This window comes from Mobula hypostoma, chromosome 13 (assembly GCF_963921235.1).
Source record: "Mobula hypostoma chromosome 13, sMobHyp1.1, whole genome shotgun sequence".
NCBI lineage: Eukaryota > Metazoa > Chordata > Chondrichthyes > Myliobatiformes > Myliobatidae > Mobula > Mobula hypostoma.
The window spans coordinates 90,702,681-90,719,963 of NC_086109.1; the positions used below are offsets into that span (position 1 = coordinate 90,702,681).

At 39.2% G+C, this 17,283-nt stretch overlaps 1 protein-coding gene across 1 annotated transcript in view; it reads right to left on the bottom strand.

Moving 5' to 3' along the window:
- The window catches only part of map2k5 (mitogen-activated protein kinase kinase 5), a 327,453-nt gene that overhangs the window by 145,566 nt on the left and 164,604 nt on the right, over positions 1 to 17,283 (bottom strand). Inside the window, exons 10-12 of the mRNA XM_063066162.1 lie at positions 9,590 to 9,658; positions 9,403 to 9,484; positions 2,669 to 2,730 (exon numbers count right to left, since the gene is read on the bottom strand). Of these exons, the coding sequence (XP_062922232.1) occupies positions 2,669 to 2,730; positions 9,403 to 9,484; positions 9,590 to 9,658 (213 nt within the window). The remainder of the gene's footprint in view (positions 1 to 2,668; positions 2,731 to 9,402; positions 9,485 to 9,589; positions 9,659 to 17,283) is intronic.

The window sequence follows — 17,283 nt, forward strand, 5'->3', positions numbered from 1 at the left end:
AGAGAAAATGAAAATTTTAATCCAGAATTATTTTAAATGCATATTTTTTCCAAAAATGAAAATTCTTCGAGGTGAGAGCAAAGGATAGCATGAAATTTTAAGTTATTTGCTTCACCGTGTGATAAGCTCAGCAAACCAATTCCCCAAATCAAGTGCTGTAAAGCTACAGTAACTTTGTGTTCCACTGATGGATTCCATGAGAAGTCTAGCAAAAGACCACAGTTGAGAAATCGCTAGCAAATCTGGACCTTTACATGGAAATCCCGAACATTCTGGCACCTAGGCAGAAAAACGCTAGCTGTTCAGCTTGGAACTATTGTCACTACTTGAAATGGCTTCCCTTTTATAAATCTTTTGGGATTCTGAACACAAGTATAGTCACAACTTAACCTTTCTTTCTGCTCTAAGTTTCCATAGTTTCTCCTTTTAAGTAAATTTTCAACATTCCAGGTAAATTCTTCTTGTATTCCTTGAAGTTCTTGGTATCCTTCCTAAATATATTATCCAAGCTTCACTGCTTAACAAAAACATATGCATGACATTTTAAATAAAATCAAACTTCCAGAAAGTTGAGAGAAACGTTCTTGCTCTGTAATCTATGACTGATTTGTAAAACCAACAATCCCATGTATGGATTAGTGATTTTTGTTTAAATAATGATTCAAATCATGCTTGATTGGGATTCTTTAACAATATTAATAATGAATGCCTTAACATGTTTAAATACACAAATCCATTTTTGGCAAAAGAAGTTAACCTGAAATAAGCAGCAGAGGAATGCTACAATATTTTTGTTCTAAATATCATAAATCAAGCTTTCATCCCACGTTATATGTACTACATGCCAATGAAGTAAACTGGGGAAGGAATTCGCTGAAGGATTCCTTGTCTGGCACTTTGTATGGAAATTATTTCATTTCAAATTGAAGAACCATATTACTTGAATGCACAATAAATCACAATTACTTTAATACAAAAAAAAAACAAGCTAAATGAACACTGGTGAGCTAATTCCATTCTGCCAGAAGAGAAACACTGGAAGTAAGAATGGATTCAAGATTCCAGATGCAACATTGTGACCTTATCTCCCACATATTTTTTTTATAGTTTCCCTCTGTGAATTATGCTTTGCTGAGATAGTGTTTATCTTCCCATCTATACAATACCACACAAGAATTCCCAATTTGTTCTAGACGATCCGATGGAAAAAATAATCCGATCGAATGTGATCACAGGTAGAAATGGCCAGTTCTGAGCAAGCAAGAAAGTGTAGAATTCACTACTGAGCCCAGGATTTGTTGCCGTCTGTGGCCCTTTTCTGGAGAGGCGGTTATTTATGCTTTGCTGCTTTGAGATCAGATTGAGCCTGGATCCTGTGCCCTTTGTGACTGACACACTCACCTGAAGAATGGGTGTTTTTTTAAAATCCAAAGTAAAGATATTCAAATTATAAAGAACTTAGCGTGGATTGAGAGTCTACTTGTTTCCAAAACGATCTATTCTTCACCCAAGTCTTTTGTAAGGTTTGTGGAAATTATCAAATCAAACCAAAGCTTTTTGTGGGTTATTAAAAAACTGCTTAAAGTTACAATTTGTGTACCTGTTTTAATTATATATTACTGTTTATTATATAAACAGTAAATTTAATCTTAACAAGCACACAGGAGGGTGTTTAATTTATAGACATGAATAAATGGTCAACATTTCAGGCCAAGACCCCTCAACAGGACACGCAGTCCTGATGAAGAGTCTCGGCCCAAAATATTGTCTGCTTATTCGTTTCCTTTGATGTTGCCTGACCTGCTGAGTTCTTTGAGCATTGTGTGTGTGTTACTCTGGATTTCCAACAAGTACAGAGTCTTTAATATGTTTAATTTCATTACTTTTTAACTACTGAAATCTTAAAAAATAACACAGGAACAAAAAGATTGTAAGGTGACATATATTTGATGAAGCAGAGTAAAAAGATTGACTTACATTTAAGAAGCATCTTTGAAGGATTTAAATTACTATTGTAATTTAAGCATCATAATATCCAAAGTGAGTCTGAGACTCCTAGATAACTGGGCCTCTAACAGACCCTGCAAACAGCTAAGCATTATCACATAGTAGACAGCTGGGAGATTGGGAATTTGCAGAATGGCAAATCACAAGCATAAATAAATGTCCTAACACCCTGAAATGCAGAATCCCTTGAGTACATTTCACCTTGTAAAGCCAGCCAATGAAATATTATACTAAAATGTCTTTAAGTTCTAATAATAAGTCACACTTGTACCTGCTGTTATGGGTTCTTCAGCAAATGAAGAGTTCAGATGTAGGCAGAAAAAGGTTTTAAAAACAAACTCCATTAGGATGTCCCCAACCAGCCCAGAATTATAGAAGTGTTACATCTAATTACTTTTACAAGACTTACCTGTAATCTTTAGCCAGTTAACCATGTCTACAATTCCAAACATCCCCTAGGCCATGATATTATGCAAATTGCAATTTGTGTCTGTCACCCAAGCTTCTTCTGGGTGTGTATAAAGATATGATATATACAAAATAAATGACTCAATAATATCTGATGTCATGACATTTTCCCACAATTAACCTTACTCAAGATAAAATTAATGCATATTTCCAAAATATGTTAACGTAAATTTCAAAAAATATTTAAACTTACTGCAACAGAGATTCTGCCTAGTACGTGCTCAGGGATTTTTCTATATACATCCAAAGAGCCTCCTGAACAAAATAATAACATAAGAGGGAAAATATCAGTTTAATAAATATTATTACAATCAACTGTGCATTTCTTAAATTACCTTTGTGCTGTAACTGAATAATATACCAGAAAACTAATTGGTTCAAGATGAAATACAACAAACAATTACTTAAAGCATAAAGTTACTTAAAACAATACTACAATTGCAATTTCAGATAATTAGCAATTAATTTCTTGTCCCTAACCAAATCCAAATTAGATTTATTGTTCCTAACTAAACCCAGCTTACTGACATATCTAAAATTGAATAGTCACTTTTGAAATACAGTGGATTCCGGTTAATTGAATCATAATCAGCTTTAATATCACTGCCCTACAGTAACATGTAAAAAGACTTAGGCACATGTAAAAAAAATTGTAAAGGGAAGATGCTTTCAAAAATAATGAAGTGAAGTTGCTAAATATTAAAAAAATTATAATAGCAGTAAACAGTAAAAACTAACTCAAATCAATATTTGGTATGATCACCCTTTAAAACTGCATTAATTCTCTGAGGTACACTGTTGTGCAGTTTTATAAGAAAACTGGCCGGTAGATTTTTCCGAGGATTTTGGAAAACTTGCCACAGCTCTGCAGATTTTGGCTGTCTTGCTTGCTTCTATCTCTCCAGGTAACCTCAGACAGTGTCAATGATGTTGAGATCAGGGCTCTCTGGAGGCTACACCATCTGTTGCAGAATTCCTTGATCTTCTTTTTCCTGAAGATAGTTCTTTATAACCTTGGCTGTGTGCTTGGGATCATTGTCCTTCTGCAGAATGAAGTTTGGACTGATCAAACACCTCCATGAAGACATTGCATGATGGATGAGAATCTGCTTGACCTAACTAATTCTGACAAGATTACTAACTCCATTTGCAGAAATACAGCCCAAACCTGCAGGGAATCTCCAACATACTTCACTGTTAGCTGCAGACACTCATCTACGTAGTGCTCACCAGATCTTCTAAAGACAAAGTGCCTCTTATTTGAGCCAAAAATTTCAAATTTTGACTCATCACTCCAGAGCACCTGCTGCCATTGTTCACTGCACTGTTTTTGCGTGCAGGTGAACCCAAAGTCTTTTGCATCATGGAAGCAATTGCCACATTTTTGGCTTTTTGCAACATTCAGGGACATTTTGTGCATTTCACATTCTAACCTCCTTTTCTGTAGTTCTGCTGCATCCTTTGCTGCAGTCTCTAATGACACTGCAATGGCCAATGCCTGTTCTAAGGTTACATCTCTTTCTGACAGTAGCCTCTTCTGAGTGCTTTGACTATGCATGTCACATAAAAGCCTGTCCCTTAATGCATCAGAAAGTCCATCTCTAAAGTCACAGTACTGGGAAAGTTTGTGCAGTTCTGCAATGTACTCAGAAAGGCTTTCATCTTTTGACTGGTTTCTTTTGTAAAATCTAGATTTGTTAGCTATTACCAGCAGTTTAGTGCTCAGGTGATTTTGTAAAATTGTAACAATTTCATTGAACGACTTGCTTGCTGGCTTTTCAGGGGTTACTAGGTTGCGTAAGAGACTGTACGTTCTTGGGCCCATTAAGTTAAGTATAGGGGCTTTCTTTTGCTCCTCCACGTTGTTCACATTACAATAGAGCTCAACCCTCTTCATATACGACTCCCAGCCTTCATTAGCGCTATCATATTCATCAACTTTCAAAACTGAAGCCATCACCACATTATTTTCACTTTAAATTCAGCTCATCTTTCATTGTTACTATGCACTGTACTCATGCATTCCTTGGTTAGCATGCATGATGGCTTTCTGGTGCTGTTTAACTCTTGCTGTTTTGTCCCACAACTGTTGGTGCAGTTTGTGATATTTTCCGACATTCAGGTTCGTATTCATTGTCAATTTGTTGTGTCTGTGTACAACTATATATCAATTAATTAACAGCATGCACGCGGGAGATGGCTTTAACTGGTGTATTCACATTGTAGTGAGTGAGAGAAAAAAATGCGCATGCACAGACAACAGTGCACGTGCACACAACAGATCAAGTCGTAGTGCAAAGCGGGGGGGGGTCATTGTTCTATAAGAAATAGATCCATACATTACAGCTGTTATCAATAAACAGCATAGGTATTACTATTGTCCAAGTAATCCAAGGCCGAGTAATCTATTAGGCAAATTGTAGCCTATTGTGGCCCAATGCAGTACAATTAGTACACTTCGGCCCAATTAAGCAGCTGCCCAATTAGCAGAAGTTTCATGGAAATGGTTAAAAAGGTATAAAAAAGACAAACTACTGAGTAACAAGTCATTTATTTAAATAAAATACAGAACAACTTAGAACACTATGAACACCACCACAGTGGTATAAAACTGTTTTTTTTAGTTCCTAATACTTATCAATGGAGGAATTCATCCAGTGTACACATTCTTTTGACTGACTGTAAATGAACAAACTCAGCACAGACACCTAGTGAACATAATGGACTGTCTTCATACAAATTCTTAGAAAGGATGTACTGATGTTGGAGAGAGTTCAGAGAAGATTTACGAGGATGATTCCTGGAATGCAGGGGCTAACATATGAGGAGCGTTTGTCAGCTCTTGGACTGTATTCATCAGAGTATAGAAGAATGAGAGGGGATCTCATAGAAACATTTCGAATGTTGAAAGGGTTGGACAGAGTAGATGTGGAAAGGTTGTTTCCCTTGGTGGGTGAGTCCAGGACAAGAGGCTATAGTCTTAGAATTAGAGGGTACCCAGTTAAAACAGAGATGAGGAGAAATTTTTTTAGCCAGAGGGTCGTGGATTTGTGGAATTCGTTGCCACATACAGCTGTGGAGGCCCGATCATTGAGGGTGTTTAAGGAGGAGATTGACAGGTATCTAATTAGTCAGGGTATCAAGGGATATGGGGAAAAAGCCGGAAATTGGAACTAGATGGGTGAATAGTTTAGCTCATGGGGGAGCTGTGGAGCAGACTCAATGGGCTGAATGGCCTACTTCTGCTCCTTTGTCTTGTGATCTTGTGAAATCTATCAATGATAGCACATTCCAAATCTTTATTTTCATTGTAACGTTCAAGATGATTGTCAATACCTTCTAATTACTCGTAGTTACTAACTTGTTGATGTAGTGAAATTATTTAATTTTTACTCATGGCCATTTCTGGCATCGCCAAGCTTGAATGCTTGAAACTGCTGTGAACAAAACTGTCCTAAGCTGTTTTACTACTTATTTCTCACCAACCTTCAATGACAAAAATCATTGCTTTTTGAACACAAACACATGCAATTGATACTACTTAAAAATTGTTCAGTCTAAGCAGAGTGTGGCGTCTAACAGCCCCACAAGTGCATGCATCTGATGCTAGTTAGAAATTGTTTGGCAACAGTCACGTCACAGTTAAGCAGCATAATTTTCCAAATAAACAAATGTAATCCTGGCCATCTCTTTGGTTAGTTTTCGTTCTTTAAGTATTGTCCTAAATAAGTGGCTGACCCAATTAAATGGTGGCCCAATTAACTGGAATCCACTGCATTTATTTTATGTAAACATTGCTAAACCATCAGTTTCTTGAATAAAGGCATAACAATCACACAGTTATGCTGCCAATCAACTTAGTTGTAGAGTCATAGAGCGCTACAGCCCTTTGGCTCATCTAGACTGTACCAAACTGTTATGCTGCTTCATCCCATCAATCTGTACCTGGACCGTAGCCCTCCGTACCCCTCTCAATCATGTACTTGTAATGGGATATGTGTAAAAGCAGTTATCGTAGATCAGACAGCACACTTCTATGATTGAAGGAATACGCATGATAAAAGTAATCTATTAGGAATGCTATTTCAATATAACTGTAGATTCCATTTAATTAAGCCATCAGTTAATCAGGACAGCAGCTTATTTGGGACAACTCCTTAAAGAACAAAAATTAATGGAAAAAATAACTGGGATTTCCTTAATTTATTTGGGACACCATGCCACCTAATTGGGGCAAGAGACTGCTGCTGAACAGTTTCTAAGTAGCATCAGATGTGTACATTTGTGTGGCCGTTAAGATACTACATCGTGCTTAGAGCAAACAGTTTTTAAATAGCGTCAGTTGTGTGTACTTGTGTTCAAAAAGCAGTCGTTTTTGTCACTGAAAGTTGGTGAGAAAGAAACTGTAAGACAATTCAGAATTGTTTTGCTCACTGTGGGTTCAAGTATTCAGACTTGGAGATGCCAGAAACTGCTAGGAATGAAACAAGTTAAAGTTCAAAATACAATCATTATCAAAGTATGTATACAGTATACACCCTTGAGATTCATTTTCTTGCAGGCAAACACAAAACAAAGAAATACCATAGAACATGTTTAAAGAAAAACCCCACACAAGACTATCAAACATGCGGGAAAAACCCAGTAACACAGAGAACATTAAACATCAAACTGCAGAATCCCAAAAGTGAGTCCAGCCATGAGCCGTCGAGGCGAGTGAAGCCAGTCCAGGAGCCGATAGCTGCAGCCATAGCCATCAACCTAGTGCTGTGTCCATGGCTGCAGGCTGCACTACTATGAAGAATTTGAAGATATCGACAATCATCTTGAATGTTACAATGAAAATGAAAATTTGGAGAATGCATTTGTCAAAAGCATGATATGAAGGCAGTTCATTATCTATGCTAGGTTCATTTACAGTCAACCAAAAGCACACAGCAGCATATACTGCACAAATTCCTCTGTCGATAACAGTTTTATAGTACTATAATAGCATTGATAATGTTTGAATTTGTTCTGTATTTTATTCAAATACATAATTTGTTACTCAGTTATTGGTAGTTTATCTTTATATACCTTTTTTCATGAAACCGGCTAACTGGGCAGCTGCTTTATTGGGACAAAATGCGCTGGTTCTGATGTGTCGCAAATAACTGGAATCCACTGTACTTGGATATTAGGGGGAAAGAAACTGGTCTTCTCCAGGTTATGAATATCCAACTTATGTATAGCCATATGTATGAACGAATGTTTGCGAGACTGGCAGGATGAACTAGCTCTCTGCTGTGAAACTGCAGCCATCTTATGCTGTGTGGAAATTTGGTTTGTGACAATATCTGAATAATTGAGGTAACTGCACACTAGTTTAAGAGCACATTGTCTTTGGTTGACCTATGTTTTTATTTAAATATATTGCTGGGGAGCCACACTTCCGACTTGAGAACTGTTTGGATTACGAACAATTCTCAGATATGGAACCCTGTCGTAACCTGCAGTGGATCTATACTCTAGACAGTTAATCTCTCAACAAAGATTTAAAAAGTAAAAGCCAAGTGAATGATCAACCTATTGTTGTCAGAAATTAATAAATTATCACTAAAGAAGATAAGGGCAAGACACCATTCTTTGAAGGTGCATAAGCATGAACATCTGTGGGAAATCCAGTTTAATTGCAACTAGAGTTTGGAGGTAGGTAGTCTTTAAAATCCACACTTGCAGTGTGTGGATTCACCTATGGAATGCCTCTTGCATTGATCATTGCCTATGGAGTGATCACTCTAATACAGTGTAGGGCACCACAAAATCATAATCAGAATCTGATTTATTACAACTGACTTATGAAATTTGTTGGTTTGCAGTAGCAGTACAGTGCAAGACATAACAATTGCTACAAGTTACGATGGATGGATGGATTGAGCAAAAGACGAATAGCAAGATTGTGTTTATGGAGCATTCAGATACATGATGGAGGAGGGGAAGAACATTCCTAAAATGTTGAGTCATACTCCAGACTTGAGCTACTGCCCCTGGAACTCTAATTACACACAAAAAAATTCAGTGCCTCTGAAGTAATGCTCTTAGCATTGGTTGTGGCTTTGAAATCATAATTCCAGTGTGGGTTTTACTTGTGAAACTGTAGTCCCAGCATGGGTCAGTACCCGTAGAGCCACATCCGCAGCATTGTTCAGTCCTATTGAAACCATAACCTTGGTGTTTCAGAGTGCCAGTGAGACCACGCTCACTTAGATTAGATCAATGACTCAATGGTGAACAAATGACCCAAACTATTGGAAATCCTGTCTAACAAAATAATTACTTTTTATCTTTACTAATGCCCAAAAATATTTTAAAAATGGATGAAGCTCAATTATATGACTGTTTTGCATGTTATTTAGCAGTTTAACTTGAATATAACACCTACCGGTACTCATTAAGTACTGATATCATTTTGTATGCCAAATGCAGAAATCCACACAAGCCTAACCAACCTAACCTGATTTGAATCTGATACAACCATCAAACGTTTTATGAATCCTTTAAGCTATATTCCAAATTGAAATGTTGCCTATTTGCCATCTAAATCAGGTTTCAGCTAATAGTTCAAGTGGCATCACATCAAGCTAGATTCACTGATAAATCCACAGCAGCTCCGCAGCTTAAGTGTAACAAGTTATTGCTGATAAAGTGAAAAGCATTTTCACAGGAGGTCGCAATACAGAATCTGGGGTTAGATTATCTTTTCTCTATTACATTATAATCCTTCTGGTGCCCTCATTTATTTTCCTATTTTCATTTACATACCTTGACAGAAAGGAACATTTCATGAATTTCCACATGCCCAGGAGCTTGCAACACAAACAAAAAACAATACCCCTATTCATTTGGGACCTTACAAATATTTTAATTTTAAAATACCCTCAAACTCACCATCCATGAACTCTGTACATATTGATATCCTGTTTTCCACAAAAAATGCGCCGTAAAATCCTATTATATATGATGAGTCACACTGTAATCATTTGAATGAAAAAACAGAACATTATACTAAACAGTATTACAATGTGAATGATTTAAAAACAAAGTTAAATTTAGCAGTCTGGTGCTGCAAAATTACCTTATAAAGAATTTCTAATTCAGACATAATTTGTTTCTGAAGCTCCAGTGTAATGTCTAAGGGAATAACCTGGAAGAAAATTTTAAAAAGTTAGTCAAATGGTGATTTCCTAAAGTTGTTTCTTTAAAATAACATTAGTTAGAAATTCTAATGCATCCTGATAGTGGCTGCAGCATCACACTTCCAGTCATGGGCCTGCCTCTCCAAACTTCACCATCAACCTTGGGTACCACTGAAACAGCACTAAGTATTTCCATATTTTAAGATCCCTCCTGGGACCAAGGCTGAGTATGGAAGTTTAGTATGAGAGATGATTGGGAGCTTTCCATTGAACATTGTGGTAAGAAACACACGATCTGCTGAACAAACATAAGAGGGTGGGAAAGGAACTATCAAAGCTTCAGGTCAAAATTCTGCATCAGGACATCAAGGTGGTTCTTTATAAAGATTAATTTTATTTGTCACACATACATTGAAATAGATAGTGAAATGCATTGTTTGCAACTAATCAAATCAGTGAGGATTGTGCTGGGAGCCCAACTGACACCAACACAGCATGCCCACAACTCACTAACCGTAACCCATACATCTTTGGAACGTGGGAGTAAACCACAGCACCTGAGCAAAACCTACATGGTCAGGAAGAGAATGTACAAACTCTTTACAGACAGCAGCAGGAATCAAACCCTGATCTTACAGCAAGTGAAGTATAGTGATGTGCTAACACTTTGCTACCATGCTGCCCCTGGCTTTTGATGGAAACATTTCCACTCCAGCTCCGTGCAGCTTGGATGAGGAGTCCTGAGTGGGATTCTCTGAATGTGGGATTCAGGGATAAGGTGTGTGGGTGATTGCTTACTGTTCTGCCCTCCAACTTGGCGAGTCTGGAGGGAGAAACCCAAAGTTCAAAGCCCCTGGGTTGGCTTGTCCAGAAGTCAAAGGTCTGATGTCTGCAAGTTTGGGCAAGGACTGGAGGTTGGAGGTCCAATGTCTGCGAGTCTGGAGCCCAGCGGTCCTGGGGCTGAAGTCCTATGTGTGTGTGATTGGGTAGCTGGGTGGGTGGGAAAGGAGTTGATCTTGCTGTTGTCTTATTTAGTTTTATTGTTGTTGCTCTGCCGAACATTGTGGGCGAGCTATGATGGCACAAGAATATATGGTGACTCCTGCAGGCTTCCCCAGCACATCTTTGGATGTGTTAGTTGTTAACACAGTGTATTTCACTCTTTGTTTTGATGTACATGTGATAAATAAATCTGAATCTGAAAATGACTGGTTGGGGGATTAATTGAAAGTGTGTCTGACTGACTGGGACTAGGAAGTTAGATGGTGGGGGCGTGACCTGACTGAAAGACTGGGACGGGGTGAGGTGCCTCACTGAAAGATTTGACTTTGGGTAGTGAAGGAAGAAATCATTAGAAACAAGAAGCAGGCATTGTGCTGGGGTGGGGGGGGGAAGGGGAGGGGCTAAAACATTGGTAGAATTAGGGGCAAAGGAGGAACGTCAAGAGCCTGATGGGAGTGAGTAATGAGCCTAAAGAACCAATGGTATAGTTGGGATTTAGCTTAGTGATATCCCAATTTGGTGTTAAGGTATTTAATTTGATTTATCTCAGGAATGCCTAACAATGGTCAATCCCAAATCAAGGGTCTGATTTTACCATTCCATGAGGAGTGGCATCATCCTATATGAAAAGCACTCTGGAAATACTCAGTTAATTTTTCAGATTTACACAGAAAAGGAAAACAAATGAATTTCTCGGCCTAAGCCATCAACAGTAATTATTTACGTCTGTGATATTGGGTTAATGTACTTTGTATGAGGAGTGTTTGACACTTTGAGCCTGTATTCACTGGAGTTCACAAGAATGAGAATCGTAGAATCCTATAAGAAAATCGCTTAGTACAAACCTTGTCAAAGATTGTGGCATCCTTTTCTAGGCATTTAGCAAATGTATAGTCCATGAGGAGATGGGTTATTGGCCTTTTGCTGGCAATATACAACAGGAGTGAGATGCTAGCTGTATAGGAAGGATCTGATGAGGAGGGCCTCTCTCAATGCTAGCCAAGTGAGGTCTTTGTGCTGGTTTGCAAGTTTAGGCAATGAAGTAATCTACTGAATGACGTTGACAGAGGGCTCAGGAAACCATCTCTCAGAATCCACTGTGTCATCCTCCTGGGCTGCAGGTCATTCTGTGCTGACCACTGCCTGATGGACTAAGATAATTTTTTTTGAAACAAAGGACAAGTGGTGCTGCAAGGTCGAACTGAATAGAGCATTGCATTGCAACAAGATAAAGTTATCCTTTGCAACACTCAAGACAGGCAGAAGCTCTTTTGGTCTTTTGTACTTCAGTTCTTCAGTTTTATCTGCTTGATGCAGATAAATACAAGTGTGACCATCAAGATGAAGATCATATTGGGCATGTTTTCTCCGTGACTCTGGAGACCAAAAAGATATGATCCATCTGGATTTCCAAACGAAACAGCGTTCTGTCTGGATTCATAACAGCTTGGTATGGTAACTGCTCTGCACGTGATCACAAGAAACAGCACAGGATTAGGGGCAAAGGAGGAACGTTGAGAGCCAGATGGGGGTCAGTATTGAGCCCAAAAAACCAATGATATACTTGGGACTTAGCTTAGTGATATCCCAATTTGGCATTGAAGTATTTAATTTTATTGCCTCCCCTCTACGGTCTCTTCTATACTTCTTGCTGCCTCAGTAAAGCAGCCAGAATAATCAAAGAACCCTAGACAATCTCTCTTCTCCCCTCTGCTACTGGGCAGAAGATACAAAAGTCTGAAAACATACACCACCAGGCTCAAGCATAGCTTCGTTCCCTCTGTTATCAGACTCTACCTCGTTGTGAACGTGCACTTCATCACTTACCTGCACTACACTTTTTTGGTTGTTATTGTTTTACCATATTTTAGCCCCATGCACTGTATAATGAGCTGATCTGTGTAAACAGTATGCAAGAAAGCTTGCATACTGTGTATGTATGAAAGAAGGGTAAAGCCTTCCCCACCATTGAGCATATTTATACAGAGCGCTGTCGCTGGATAGTAGCATCCATCACCAGGGACTCCCACCACCCAACTCATGCTCTCTTCTCACTGTTGAGGAACAGGAGTCTCCGGGCTCTCACCACCAGGTTCAGGAACAGTTATTACCGCTCAACCATCAGGCTCTTGAACCAGTGAATATAATTTCACTTGCCCCATCACTGAACTGTTCTCACAACTTATGGACACACTTTAAAGGACTCTTCATCACATATTCTCAATATTCATTGCTTATTTACTTATTATTATTATTTCTTTTTATTCTTTTGTATTTGCACATTTTTGTCTTTCTCGCATTGGTTGTTTGTTTGCCCTGTTGGATGCAGTCCTTCATTGATTCTATTATGGTTTCTGGATTTATTAAGTATGCCCACAAGAAAACAAATATCAGGGCTGTATATGGTGACATGCATGTACTAAAATTTTGTACTTTATATCATAGTCATAGTCATACTTTATTGTTCCTGGGGAAAATTGGTTTTCGTTACAGTTGCACCATAAATAATAAATAGTAATAAAACCATAAATAGTTAAATAGTAATATGATATAGTAATTTGTAATATGTAATAGTAATTTTGTACTTTATATGTACTTTAAATTTACTTTGAACTTTTTAACTTTTCAGTGTATCTTGGTACATGTGACAATAATAAACCAATACCAAGGCGTTTTAGGTGACTACCACAGCACAGGAACAGAATATAGACCACACCTGTGCCACGTACAACAAATGTGAGAACATCTAATGCCTGATGATTAGGTTCTTGCCTGCTATTGAGAGGGTGTGTCACACTCATCATTTCTGTTTCAGCTTGTCCATCTGCTTCAGTCAATTCCTGTCACATGCTCCATCTCCTCTGAACCAGCTACCCGATTCCATCAGGTAGCCAGACTTGACAGAGCAAAAGATAAGAGTATTGGTTGGGCCAAATGTCAAAGAAACAAGGTCACACATGCTGTGATTGACTCCAGTACCAGAGACCAGTTCAAACTGGTTACAGATACAGATGAATATGTGAAAAAATTGTGAGGCCAAACAGAAGATGGAGATGTCATCGTGTACAGGGATGTCCTTTGAAGGAGACTGTTAAAGCAACGTCAGGAAAATATTTCACAGAAACACAGCTGTCAGTAATTCAGTCTGAACTGGGTACACAGGAACAGAATTGCAAGCTAGTTCTTCCACTTAAAATTTGCTGAGGCAAATTAATTTCTGTTTCAGCTAAGTTCAGCTCGACTATGAATCAAACCCGAGGCCGTCTGCACTGTGTAATTTAATAGGAGGCACTTTTACCCACTTGGTCAACAGAATCAGCAGGAATTATATCACAATGTCTCTTAGCATGGCAAAGGCACATCACGACTGAGAAATTTCTTCATGTAACTCCAAAGAGGAACACTGCTGTTGAAAATTTGGTTAGCTTAAAGTGGAGCTATTCTGAACCAATTTCTGAGTGACTTAGTGCCAAATGGGAAATTCAATACATGTCTTTCAAGACAATTATTGATCTAGCATTTTTTATCAAAGATTGGGATGGTAGTGTAGCAGTTAGCATAGTATTAGTAGTGTGATCATCTGAATCAAGTATGATGCTCTCCTAAGGGATTGTCTATTGGTGGGTCCTCAGGTGACTGTAGAGGCCAATCCGGTGCAGGGTGGGCAAGAATAAATGGTGGCTGTGGTTAGTGGTTGGGTCTTTTGGTTGTTCAATCTCTCCTTTTCCAGATTCCGCTTCTGTGCGGCACAGTGGAGGGTGTTTTCATGTAGCACAGCTCCCTTTTGAACAGATTTCCTTGAAGTCTATCTATTGAGTGTAATGTCTTCCCAGTCTTTAGATGTAATTTTGAACTTCTTCAGGCTGATTGTGATGTTATCTTTGAAGTGTCTCCTTTGCCCAACCAGGGGCTCACACTGACCTTCTTTCTACGGCTGTAAAGGATTTGTTCGGGGAGACACGAGTTAGCCATCCAGATGACATGAGCTATGAATCAGAGTTTGTATTGCTTTATCATATCGGAGGTATAGTTCACGTTGGCCTCCTATGCTGATGTAGTACATACTTCCGTCCTTCCAGCTGATCCTCAAGAACTTTCACAAGGACCTTTGGTGGTATTGTCCCAGGGCTTTCAGGTGCCTACTGTAGGTGGTCCATAATACAGTAGACTGTCAAGCTCTCTGGTGTATACTATCAAGATATGGTGGCCCTTACAAGTGCTTACCACAACACTTTAGCACCAGCTGTAAGATTGGGTATAAGTACTCCCCAGGACTGTGTGGGCTTCCACTGGGTGCTCTGGTTTCCTCCCACATTCCAAAAATGTAGGGGTTAGTAAGTTGTGGGCACTGGAACCATGGCGACACTTGTGGGCTGCCTCAGCATATCCTCAGACTGTGTTGGTCATTGAAAAACAATGAATTTAACTGTATGTTTCGATGTTTCAATGGACATGTGACTATTAAGCTAATCCATTTAAATTTCTTTACATGGATGCCCACAGTGGTATTAATATTCAGCATGCAAAATTTAAATGTAGCATAATTTACAACCATACTGGTCTGAAGAACAAATATTATTGTTATTCACAGAACAATCAACAGTTACAACACTGTTTCAGATTTATAATCATGTTTATTATCACTGAGATACAGAATGTCTTGAAATTTGTTGCTCCGCAGTAACAGTACAGTGCATTACATAAAAAATTACAGCAAGTTCTAAGTATATATAAAAAAAATAAATAAACAGCGCAAAAAGAGCAAAATAGTGAGGATCTGTACATCAGTTTGAAGGCGGAGAAGAAGCTGTTCCTAAAAAAATTGAGTGTGCACTTTCAGACTCCTGGAACTTCTCTCTGATGGTAGTAAGAGAAGTATTGGATGGTGAGAGTTCTTCATGATGGATGCTGCCGTCTTGAGGCATCACCTTTTGAAGATGTCCTTGATGGTGGGGAGCCTAGTGCCCATGATGAAGCTGGCTGAATCTACAACCCTCTATAGCTATTCTCAATCCTGTGCATTGGATCCTCTATACCAGGCAGTGATGCCACCAGTCAAAATGCTCCCATGATACATCTGTACAAATCTGCTAGTCTTTAGCTTGCCTGATTACCCTGAAATCAGAGTCATACAGTACAGAACCAACTTGTCCATGTCAATCAAGGTGCCCATCTAAGGTAGTCACGTCCCGCTAAACCCTGTCTATCCACAATAAAGCAATACCAAATCTGATGGATAGATCATGTCATCCAGATGCCTAACGCACATCTTCCTGAGCATATCCTTTATTCCCGGCTGAAGAAAGGTCAGAGTGGGTCTGGTGGGCAAAGGAAACATTTCATAGATAATATCAAAATCAGCCTGAAGAAATTCATCTAAAAACGGGGAAGACACTGCATATGGAGGAAATCTGTTCAAGAGCAAGTTGCACTACCTGAGAATAACCTCTGCTGTGCTGCAGAGAGGAAGTAGCAGCTGCAAAATGAGAAACTGAACAATCACCTCTTGCCCACACTGCACCAGAATATGTGGTTCCCAGACTGGCCTACAGCCACCATTAAGGCATCCTTGCGAGACCATGGATCTGCGCCTGGAAAGTCTTCACTCTCCAGGGTGCAGGCCTCAGCAAGGTTGTATGGAAGAGCAGCAGTTGCCCATGCTGCATGTCTCCCCTCTCCACGACACCAATGTTGTCCAAGGGAAGGGCATTAGGACTCATACAACTTGGCACCAGTATCGTCGCAGAGCAATGTGTGACTAAGTGCCTTGCTCAAGGACGCAACACATGTTGCCTTGGCTGGGGCTCGAACTCACGACCTTCAGGTCATTAGTCCAATGCCTTAACCACTTGGCCACGTGCCCACCAGCCACCTAAGGATCCACCAATAGATGACCCCTTAGGAGAACATCATACTCAACTTGAGTGATCGCATTACTATTCTCCATGTAACCTGTCTTTTAAATATTATTACTGGACCCATCTCAACCACTTCTCTGGCAGCTTATTCCATAATAGCAATATGCTCTGCATGAAGAATTTACCCCTCAAGACCCTTTAAAAATTTTCACCTCTCACTTTAAAACTATGTCCTCCAGTTTTTGATTCCCCAATACTAGGAAAAAGACATTCACCCTAACATCATGAAAGGCAGTGATGCTTCACTCCCAGACGAGCTCAATGCCTTTTATGCATGCTTTGAAAGAGAGAATACAACTACAGTTATAAGGATCCCTGTGATCTCAGTCTCAGAGGCCAACGTAAGATTGTCTTTTAAGAGGGTGAACCCTCACAAGGTGACAGGCCCTCATGGAGTACCTGATAAGACTTTGAAAACCTGTGCCAACCAGCTGGCAGGTGTGTTCAAAGACATTTTCAATCTCTCATTGCTATAGTCAGAAGTTCCCAACTGTTCCAAAAAGGTAACAATCACACCGGTGCCCAAGAAGAGCAGGGTGAGCTGCATTAATGACTATCGTCCATTAGCATTCACATCTATGGTGATAAAGCGCTTTGAGAGGGCTAGTTATAGCTAGAATTAACTCCTGTCTCACCAAGGACCCGGACCCACTGCAATTTGTCTACTGCCACAATAAGTCTCATTGGCTCTATACATGGCATTGGATCACCTA